The sequence below is a fragment of the Opisthorchis viverrini genome (genome assembly GCF_000715545.1).
Source record: "Opisthorchis viverrini unplaced genomic scaffold opera_v5_105, whole genome shotgun sequence".
Taxonomy (NCBI): Eukaryota; Metazoa; Platyhelminthes; class Trematoda; order Opisthorchiida; family Opisthorchiidae; genus Opisthorchis; species Opisthorchis viverrini.
Window position 1 is genome coordinate 630,560 of NW_008751759.1, and position 11,938 is coordinate 642,497.

General features: G+C 43.3%; 1 protein-coding gene across 1 annotated transcript; it reads right to left on the minus strand.

Moving 5' to 3' along the window:
• Positions 1–2,173: 2,173 nt before the first annotated feature.
• Positions 2,174–10,736, minus strand: T265_13780 (hypothetical protein; the record flags this gene model as incomplete). The annotated part of the gene is made up of 4 exons (XM_009170501.1): positions 2,174–2,452; positions 4,237–4,424; positions 4,514–4,625; positions 10,389–10,736. Coding segments are annotated over 4 exons (927 nt in total), but the record flags the coding sequence as incomplete, so codon positions are not given.
• Between the last annotated feature and the right edge of the window lie 1,202 nt (positions 10,737–11,938).

Below are 11,938 nucleotides of genomic sequence, written 5' to 3' on the forward strand. Positions count from 1 at the left end.
ATATGCTACATCTAGACGGCCTTGTGTCTCAGTCCAAGCGTGCTGTTTTTCAAATTTTGATGCGTGACATCGCGTGATACCCACGTGACATCACGTGCAGTGTTGACGAAGGACAATACAAGCGGGGGATTTTGACTTAGGTCTCCACTGTGCTACATTTACTCGTCACATCAGTTTAAACATCAAAGTTTTCTTCCATTCGCTTTGCCTGAGAGTATGTTTCCAAATTTAACCTCAGGTTTAGTATCCCCAGAAAACTATAAAATTAGCATAACCAGGTATTTTTAAGACGATCTGTGGGGTCATGAGTATAACTCAACAAACGTAAATAATAATATCTAAAAATCAATTTTCTTCCGTGGCCGGGATGAAATATGACGGAAGGCTAAGCAAACTCATCGGGAGAAGCGTTCTTCCCAAAGTGGAAACAGTCAAATCGATTGACTTTATTTAACATTCGAGTAATATTTGACATATTTTGGAGTTTGATGTGACACGAGTGCCGATTACGTTTGATCAATTCTCATAGAAATCCACCGATTGGTGTTTCAGAGATTAGCAACAGGACCCTTCAAAATGTCGGTTATGCATTCAGCTTGGTACCTTTCAAGGCTATTTTTTGGTGGCGCCAAAAGATTTATAGGTGTGTCTACCTCGAATCGCGCGATATACCTTCAAGCAAAACATTTAGTTTTTGGCTTGTTTGTCTAAATTGATGACGTTTTTCCGGCACTCGAGGCCGACTTCTGTCTCTCGACTTCCCCTGTTTAGACTCACCATCGTCGTTCATGTGTTTTTTTCTTAACTTGTTTACAATCCCTATTTATTTGGTCGCGTTTTTTGTTACTTAATGTTTATTTTTGTACTGGGAATTTACTTACTGTTTACTTATCACAATCATCCCGACTTGCTTACTGCTGCAGACATTCTCGTAGTCAATGGGGATATATAGCCGACAGCAAGAACGCCACTGCAATTGGTCGGCATCCGTGTCTTATTGTGTGTCCAATCAGGCACAGGGATGAGCACGCTGTCCCCATCCTGGAAGGCGAGTAGCACCGACAACACCGAAGCGTTTCGTGATCTCCTTCATAGTCCTCTGCCATGTCAAGGGTTGGCCACCTCTCGGTTTACGCCACTCTGATTTGGGCATGGAAAACAGTACTCTCTTCGGCAAACGATGGTTCGGCATACGCAACACATGTCCCAACCAACGCAGCTCCTGGTGCTGAATAATAGGCGCATTACGACACACTGACCGGATTTCTGTAATATATACATCCTCACCACCTTGCCTGGTTATAAGACCAACAGTGTTTTTCCGAATGATGTTCTTCTACGTAAATATATGGGGGAGAATTGTTGTCCCAGCACCCCAACTTGTACTGTTCTTGTCTTATGGGAAGCCAAACTGCACACTGTAGTTAACACAAACAGAATGAGGACCAAACACTAGGGTGAATAAGAGAGAGAGACCATCACTTTTCGTTCGTTTGGACCCAAGCGGCTAAAAAGAATCGTTCAGCTTCAAGACCCTTCCAGGACCTAGCTGTCATGCTACCCGAATAAAGCACGGGGGCTGAGATACTGTTAGGTTGCTCCAGACAGGTGAAGCCGAGGTGCAGGGGTCGGGTTCGAACCATCCGCACTCTAACCACTTGATCCATCTCGCCCCAAGCGGCCAGGAGATAAACGATGCTGTCACAGTTCCACCATGCATCTTAGAGTACTAGATGAACGACGGACAATCACGAATGACCGCAACTAAAAGTACAGGATGGTGGTAGACACGTGGTGTTGTGAATTTCTGCAATTCGTGGCACGTTGGAGGGTGGACCGTGACAAGGCATCAAGTGATACTCGCTGAGGGGAGCAGAGCAAACTAATGAGTCGTGGTTCGCCAGTCCGCTCTTGCAGCAAATATTGCTTCTTAATTCAAAAACCTTACCTAACCAGCCACAAAATTTATGGAGCAACCTGACACGAGGTCCCTGCAGGATAGCAGACTGTTCACCCACCATGGTGGTAAAAGCCCTCACCAAAAAAACGGCTAAATTAGGTTCACATCCATGCCTGCTTGTAGCCATTGGAGAATGCCCAGGGTGTGAAGATTAGGTGACATCGATATCAAAAAGGCACTTTTGGAAAAAGTGTGGAACCGATTGAGAAGTCATCGTTTCCGAATCTCTTGGTAGGCCATAAGGCCGTGGTCGATTTGCACTTTTAGGGTAGAATCGATACCAATTGCCTTGCCCAAGTGGTATGTCGCGGACCGCAAATATTTGCCGACTTCATCTTTACTCCTGTTCACAATAGATGTAACATTCGCATTATCGATCACCCGGTAAGGACCCTCAGCTAGGTGTTGCTTGACCTTCTGTAGATAATCACTCTTGTTCCTGACAGTAGTCGCCTTATTCTTATCCGCCTTTGCGATTATTATGCTGCCTACCTGTTTTACGGTGTTTCACGCTCTTTGCAATTTTTGAAGCTCCTGGCTGCCTTCACTGGCAGGGGTTTTTGAAACACGGATTCAACGCCACGGATTGGTTTATTTATCTATTTATTTATTTATTGATTTGCTTGTTTGTTTATTACACCTTGTTTGCTGAAAATCGTATTGGAATAAAAAACGCGTTTTGAGCATAACGGTTTCAACGTGATTTACTCCACCAACCAACCTAAAAGTTCTGATCATTGCTCAAAAATGAATCCAATCAAAGCCAAAAAACGAGAAGCACTGTTCAGTTGTTGCCACCCTTCAGCAGTTCGGTTACTTCCACTGGCGCGTCTTGATAGTCGCAAAAACCAGACAGTCACAAGTAGCACAAAACGGCTTCAAAACACCTTGAAAGTGGAATCCTGTAAAAGAAACGTGAACAGGAATGCATCTGAACAAAAGGTACCACGTGCGAGTGGTGCCAGGAATCAGTGAATGAAACCGGATTTTATCTCCAATGGTCACTCAATGTGTTAGGCAATGAAAAAATAACTACACTTTCTCAAGTTGATCCACGTGGTTATTCTGAAACAATGTGTCCCACCAAACACCGGTCTGGTGTCTCTTCCAAATGTCTGCTTTCTCCAGAGTAACAAGGAGTGTTGGAATACATCTCAATGTGTCTTCTAGAAAAGTCGAGAAGAACCGCTCTTCTATTGAATGTGCGGCACGAAGTTCATTCCTGGTTGTTACAAGCTAGAATACCATAAACTCATCCTGCCCATGGAAATACAACTGAACTGGTATTCTGGTAACCAAACTGTTGGGTGAGTTATACCGTACATTCTCGAGCATGTGTTACCCAAGCCTCTCCCTTTCATAATCAGACGCGTTGACGGATGTAGAACTTTGGCGTGGAGAAAACAATTTTTTTGTGTAGCACAGTAAAAAAAAATGATGTGGAACTTCGTAGATAGGAAGATTTAAGGCATCCGATATGTTTGTGGATTGTACTAACACGGAAAAGCGTTGGCCAACATTAGTTATATGGCTTTATCCCGAAGGATTTTGCAGAGTCCTATCCCTGAGATGTTTTCTGTTGCGATAGAGAAAGTACAATTGTGTGACAACTTGAGTTTTGAATTTTGTTCCAATCACCCCCTGTTTGTACCTTGATGGGAGAATATACACGACATAGGCTTAATATACTACTCATAAGGCTTCTGAGAAGTCTTCTACAGCCCACGACCGGTTTTGTCATTCTTGAAGCTCATCGCGATAGTTTAGCAGCATTGCTTTCAAAAGAGGTCGTACACCTCATCATTCCCCACCCTGGACATATTAGCGCACTCACATTTCTTGTAAACAGGGCCTTAGCAGGACCATTCCAAAAGCCGAAATGTATTCTTCTTGCTGTTGAGTGGCACAGACAACAGGGAAATTTATTTATTTTGAAGGGGCTTCTGCGAGTCAAAATCAACAAAGATAAAAGTTATTTTCATACAGGAAACTACTCACAAGTTTGCTAAAAACTCTTCGACAGCCCACGACAGCCCCTTTTGGCGCCCATCAGGTAGACGCAGTTCCCGAGTTTCCGTCAATTTTATGTTCTACTTGAACCCAAATTGAACTGCTTTCGAGAAATACACTCATCATTGCAAATCAAGTTTGTTTTTTTTCACGAGCGACCCAAATGAATCTCTCGTTTATGATATTCTACAACTGAATGTGCTGCACACAGGCCGTCTCATGATTCATTTGGCAAGATAATCGAGATATCGCAGTTTGCTGAAGACTCTTCGACAGCCCCGATCGGTTTGTCCCTTCTTGGGGCTCATCGGGTAGGCGCAGTCGTAAACGAGAGACTCCATTGAGTCTCTCGTGAAAACCATATTGATTTTCCAATGAGCGCACTTGTCGAGAATAGTCCAATTTGGGTTCAAGTAGAACATGTGGTTGACGGAAACTCGGGGACTGCGCCTAGCTGATGAGCCTCAAGAAGGGCAAAACCGGTCGTGGGCTGTCGAAGTGTTTTCAGCAACCTTGTGAGTAGTTTCCTTTATAAAAATATACTGCCATATCTTAAGGGCACCGGGTACGTGTAAACGCTAAACAAAAGCTTTCGGGAGTCTTGAGTGGCACTTCTCCACCTGGATATGGAAGGATCATCCAGTCCACCCTGCCGCTGAAATAACAACCTGTCCAACCTGGTCCGCGTTGGTGAGCTTGCGGTACTAATGTCGATACTCGCAAACTACGGGTGGGCACATTCTGATGTATAACAACAAAATACGAGGCACGTGTTTAGCAGTGTACAACTCTGGGCCCTGCATCATCGGTTGTTAAACTCCTGATGACAATCACTGCACTTTGTTGGCGCAGTCAAACATCGGTGATGCAATCGCAATTAAAACGAATTCCTCCGCGTTTGTCGCTTTGGGTATCGCTTTGCTTTACTGTTATTATCAGCTTCTGCGTTTGTAAAGCTATTTCCCGTAAAAACGTGTAAATAAAGAATGATTTCCCACTGAGTGCTTCGTCTAGCAGTTTTGATCAGTTATGAGGAGAAGATGCAATGCTCCAAACGTCTATCGAAAAAAAAGATAAACAGACCTAGACATAACACTCTTTTCTCAAGGCTGTTGGAAAATCTTTGACAACGCATAGCCAGCTTTACTCTACTGGAGCTCATTAGGTAGGCGCAGTTCCCGAGTTTGTTATGCTTGAACTCACATTGGATATACTTCGAAAAATACCCCCAGATGCAAACGGAGTTAGCTTTGACGAGAAATTCAAACGAATTCAACTGAATCCCTCGTTAATGACGGTCTACTTTAACTGGATGCGTCAGGCCGCCTCATATTTCACTTGGTACGATAGTTGCGATATCGCGATAGATTGAATACACCAATATCCTACTCACAGGGTTGCTGAATACTTTTTGGTAGCCCGTGACAAGTTTTGCTCATCTGTGGGCTAATCAGGTAGGCAAAAAACCCCGAGTTTCCGTCAATCTTATGTTCTGACTGAGTAGAATTCAATGTTGCCCCTCAGTACGCCCAGGTAGTCCCGAAAACTAGTCACCGATCAGTGCCTGTGGGTCCGTGGAGCCTAAAACTGTTGAATTACAAGGTTCCATCAAAAGTTGAGCTTTATTTGTGAGCTTGCCCGAATTTCATCACACCAAGTGTAGAGATTACAAAATTGTTGGATCAGTGATATTGTCAAGGGATTTGGTAATCTTTAATTAGCATTTCGTGGTATCACTGAGGCCAAAGTCTTAGGAGCCCCAGTTTATCGTTACTAGGAATCGTCGACAGTGTGCATATCACACCAGACTCAGAGAAATTCGAACCCGGGACCTTCTGATCGGAAGTTGAATAGTTAACTGTTCAGGCTTGAGTAGCTGAACAGCAGTGTGATTAGATCTCACCTCGACAGGATATGGCGCCAATAGCAGAGCAACATCACGTGACCAGGTATTGACTGGCTCTTCGGCTGATGACTCATCATATGGAATTTTCAATCCGAGCCACTTGATGATTGATCGTAGTGTAAGGGACTTTTTAGTTTTCAGTTGATATTTCGTTTTCGTACTTTTTAAAAGCACTTTTCAGTTACTGATCAGACGAACCAAATGAAAAACAAAGTATTTGACATCATCAGGAATTCGTTCTAGTATTACCCTGACAGGCGCATCACATGTGTGCGTCACCCGAAAGGTTTCTGTATCTTTCTTTCGGGTGTAACTACAAAAGTGTTCATTTCAGAGGTCTGTTACACTGACTAACGACTGTTTAGATTCCCTCTTGATTTCAATTTATACGTTTGGTCCTGATTGCTTTAGTAGATTAGTAATGTGTGGAAAAAAAGCTTGACTTAGGGACATTCATTGTTGGTTAGCCGATCGATGTTACAGCCTCCGTGCTTCCTACGAGCAGAGCGGCAACTAGGCGCCTTCCGCTGAACTGAAGGGCGCGAGGTGCCCACACAACGGGAAACGCCCTGAGAGACGAATTTGTAGAGACCTGACGATGAACTGGTTCTCCTTTGAGTGTGGTTACTAAATCCATCTTTGTACGAAGCGTACAGACAGTTCAAAGCTCATGACAAGCATAAACAGAGATAACACATCGTACGACTGTATTATCATAACCTTGGACAAACTGAGTGGTGTTCGGAGAGGATATGTCATTCGACAGAGACTGGTAGTATACACTTCATAAACTACATATGTGTATGCACAGCCTTAACATAAAACTTTCACTCGTTTGGCCCGCAGGAAGCTGTTTGGCCAAAACCCATCGTTGCATGTGGTATACGATAACTGACGCATTGTTTCCGAGAGTAAATTGTTTCAAACCACTAACCCTCGCAGTAGGTCGCCCCATACACTTGAATTTGTCCGTCACACACAATGGTTTTACTGCAGATCGACATTTTAGTAAACTTCGTGCTTTCATAAACGCAAAGTACAAATGCTAACTTGCGACAGAAACAACAACAAAGGGGATGAGTTTCAACCTTGGGTTTTCTACCCAATCAAAGAGCAACAGAACGTCGGGATTGATTGCTTGTTTTGCTCATTGCCGCCGCATCGCTTTCTCTCTCCCGCAAGTGACTCCCCATCCCTCGCGACCTCTGCTTCCATTGCCAGGTAACTTATTCCTGCGTCGGTACCGCATCACTGCGAGATTACATTTGACCATTTGACCGACATCCATAGCACAATGAATGTGAACGCGCGCACGAACCAATCAACATGTCACTGAGGCACGCATATTTTTTCACAGCTTACATCACACTGTGGAATTTGAAAGATCACAAACCCCCTACCAATACGAATTGAAAACGCAAGTTGATGAAATTTCATAAAAAAATAAACATTGTGTCAGGTGTTTTTCTGCGTATCAGTTGATGAAACGGGTATGTATTTCACCATTTACAAGTTGCGGGTGATTTCACAATTTTGAAATTCATACTTAGGTAATCTTATCATAGGAGAGGTAATGTAAGACCAAATTATTGTTTTTGTCCTTACTGCATGATATATTGACATATATGTATATCTATATACCCATATGTTAACACGATATATTCATCTTATTTTGCTGACGCTGTTGATTCTTGAAGAAATGTTACACCAACCGGAATGATAGATCTGGTGACAAATGTAAATTGTTCAGCTATAGCACCTTTTTGGTGTCTAGCTGCCATCCACACGAGGGTTGAGAGTTTGCCAGCTTGCGCATGCCTAGACAGGATTGGTCGCGATGCTTGGGTGGGGTTCGGACCGGCCGAACACTGGGTTGCCTCAAGCTCGTGTATTCGATTCGTTGTTACATCATACCCTTGACCAAAACTTAACCAACCATATTGAGAGACGAATGTATTAGGACAACTTCAATGCTCAACAACTCGTAGCATGTACACGCTGTAAGCATAGTAGGACAACTTCAATGCTCAACAACTCGTAACATGTACACGCTGTAAGCATGGAAGACGTAATGCTCTACTCACGAGGTTGCTAAAAGTTCATCGACAGCCCACGACCGGGTTCGCCCTTCTTGGAACTCGGGGGTTATCATTTAAGTGCATTTCCTGAGTTTCCGTCAACCTTATGTTCTACTTGAAACCAAACTGCACGAAACTAGCCGCATACACTCATTTGCAAACTAATTTGGTTTTGCGAGAGACTCACCTGGAACCCAGCAGAATCTCTTGTTTATGATCATAGGTTTTTCACTCCGCTCTGTTCCATGGACGTAGTCTAATTCCGTTGTGAGGCATGCCGACTTTAATAATCTCAATCTGTGGAGTTACATGACTTGTAGTCAGCTTACTCCGTTCAGGACCCTTGATATCCAGAAGAAGGTAAAAGTGTGGACGATTGTACTGAACCACCAATGTCTTTTTTCAGGAGCTGACAGACCTCTTCGTGCACGCGTACCTCCATAAACAGAGTCGGTGTGCTGAGAGTACACCGTATGGTTAGCATAATGCTTATTTATTACCAGATACATATTCTGATCACTATTCTGGAAATTTTCAGTACTGAAGTATCTAAAACACCATGATATGTGAGTAATCCTGTACCGGAAAACGATGGAAATGCCCTCAGCGTTCAGAAATCCAAGTGTACCAGTGGTCATGGAGGCGCATAATAGCAAGCCGCGTTTGGCATTGATCAACTGATCCAATTCACAAGGGGGTCTGATCAGGTGAGATTGATGTGCATAGGTCAGTAAGACCTAATACTTGCTCAAAAGTACAAAAAAGGCCGTAGGGTTTACACATCTGAACCCATTTACTCCGCCTAATTTTATCTACGCAGAAGACGCAGTGATTAGGACGCAGTGCTGCTGCTGCTGATGATGATGACGATGATGATGATGATGATGATGATGANATGATGATGATGATGATGATGATGATGATGATGATGATGATGAGGATGATTGGGATGATGATGACGATGATGATGATGATTGTGATGATGATGATGATGCTGATGATGATGGTGATGATTGTGATGATGATGATGATGCTGATGATGATGTTGATGAAGATGATGATGATGATGACGATGATGATGATTATGATGATGATGATGAGGATGATGAGGATGATGAGGAGGAGGAGGATCGTGTCTCTCACGAGGCCCCTGCCAGTGGTTTGAACGCTGAAGCTTTCGATCACAATCCAAGAATCAGCATTCCAATTAACTCGCACTGGGATTCACATCACATGGTCACGTGTTGACTGGTTTCCCTTACACTACGGAATATCAGGCCTATCTGATTGATCCTTCCATAATTCTGCTCCTGGGATTTTCAACTGACCTTGTTCAAGGATGTGTACCACACCGCACTGAAGAGCTTGAAGTGTGTTTTTCACGCCTGATAGACACTCCTATATTTTCACCAAAGGAAACCTACTTACAAGGTTGCTGAAATCGCCTCGACAGTCCGATCCCTCTTGGGGCTCATCAGGCAGATGCAGTCCCCGAGTTCGTGTCAACTTTACGTTCTACTTGCATCGAAATTGTACTCATTTCGACAAGTGCACTCGTTTGCGGATTGATTTGGTTTTCAGTCGAAAAATGTCATAAACAACACATTCGGTTGAGTCTGTCGTAAAAACCAAATCTACATGCGAATGCGCGTTCTTGTCAAAGACCCTCATGTAGTTTACGCAGCTGTTCTTGGCGAAACTCTGCAGCCTAGCTTTCTATATCAACCCGGCCTGTTGGAATAATTCCGTGAGCTCCCACTGATATCCTGCGAGTACACGTTAGGTGCACAGGGAAGATCTCTGATCAACTGCCTCTGACGGACCGTGTAAGAGAGCTGTTCCAGTGTGTGCATTAGTGTGTGTAGAATTTCTTCAGAACGCAAGACGGTTCAGTTGAACCATTATGTAAATCCGAGCTCCCGCAATTCTTATTACGGACAGAAACGAAAAATTCTTTGGGTTAAAACAATCAAAGCAACCCACATAGTTTATCCGGTTCTCTTTTATCGAACCACGCAAAGCCGGCTAAAAAAATATCTAAGCGCAGCACCCTTTGGTGCTCGTTAGAAAACAAATGCAAACTATTTTTAAGCAGGTGGACAATGCGCAGAGGCAGTCCAGTGTGTGTCAGTTAAAAGCGTAGGAACTTTTCGACGCGTACAGAACACCGTCCGATCCAATCCTGCATCCTCTGCATTCTCTGCGTTTCAGAGTGTCGTACCACAGGAAACGCTCAGTGTAATTTCCATTTTTTAGAAATTGGAAATTTCTCACAAGACACTGTCGAACCGTGTGCATGCCGGTTGCTTCGAGAATGAATTTCACAGCTGCCAGTATACACAGACTGATTACTCAACCAGTTCAAGCCCTCTAAAAGTATTTCTTGCAATTTAAGCTGTTGTTATATGAAAGTGTTTTGGACCACGTGAGTAACCAGTATCGGATTTTGAAATGAAAATAGCTCCCGGAGTTTGAATACGAAACTTGAGCTACAGTCAGCAGTACAATCTCCGATATCACGTGGTTTGACGTTGTCTGTCTTTCCAGATGATGACTGTTCAAAAAGAAAGCTCACGAAGCCCCAAGAAGGGCGAAACCGATCGTGGGCTGTTGAAGAGTTTTCAGCAACCTTGTGAGTAGTTTTCTTTTCAAAAAGATACTGCGATATCTCGAATATCGTACGCAACATGAGGTGGCCTGTGTTCAGCACATTCAGTCGTAGAACATTATAAACGAACGACTCCGTTGAGTTTCCCGTGAAAACCAAATTGATTTGCAAACGGGCTCACGAAGTTCTTTCGTAAACGAGAATGCTGATCTCTGAGAGTCTTTCGCAATCAATAACACATTTTTCAGTTCATGGAAATTCTCAATATTATCCGAATACTTTTGCTAACCGAAAACTTGCATCTAGTTTGTGGACTTGGTTAAATTGGAGCGACCTCAGGTAACGAACACAAGAGTTCAGCGCTGATTGCTACAGCACAGCTTTTGAGCAACATGACTGAGGTAGAGGACCGATAGAACGTCAGGTTACCCAAGCCTAAGAGGGATTCGAACAATGAGTTGATATCCCACCTTCACCAAAAAAGCTCATAAACTGCTCTCAAACGTTTTCATCGCCAGGATGATAAGGTTGATGGAAACTCGGGGAATGCGCCTATCTGATGAGCTCCAAAAAGGGCAAAAGTGGCGAAAGGAAGAAGACCTTCGCTGCGAAGTTATTTATTACAAAATGCCAACTGGCCAGTTACAGACTATTGGACAGGGAAGCAAAACTCTCATTTGCATCTTATTTACAAAAGCTAAACATCCATCTTCTCTTGAACAAGTCTTTCTGAACTTTCCCAGATATTCATTGACTCAAGTCATTCATTGCTCAAATCCAAGCAAATGCTACGAAGCAACTCCACAAATTCCACAACAGATCTCTCTTTTCAAGAGAAGCGAATTGAATTTAAAAGAGGAAAACATGCTACTCGCATGCCTCTCCCATCGGTAGTATCACCGTTACACTGGTAGTGAGCTGTTGAAGTGCTATCAGCAACCTTATGAGTAGTCTAGACAACAAGGTATTGCGATTCCCCGAATATCGTACCAACCAAAATGTGAGGGTGCATTACACTTAGTTGAGGAAGAACGTTATAAACGAGAGACTCAACTGGTTTTTGGCTGAGTAATCCATCAGTTGAAGATGATTCTTCTCTCTCCAGCCGCGTTAGACGGAGGGTTGGAGTGATTTACCCTACTTACTATTCCAAAAGCAAGATTATGGCGCAGTACTTCAACATATAGCAATCGTTATTGTCTCATACTTCGCTGTGAATGCGTTTCATCTATCTAATCACAATTCGACGACGCTATGTGTACTCTATGCACAGTAAACCAACCAGCGACAGCAAAAAAATATTCCGGTTTCAAAGTTACACCAAAAATTGGCCTGGCGTGTTTTTTTGTTGTTCAAAAAGAACCTCCGGACTCTCT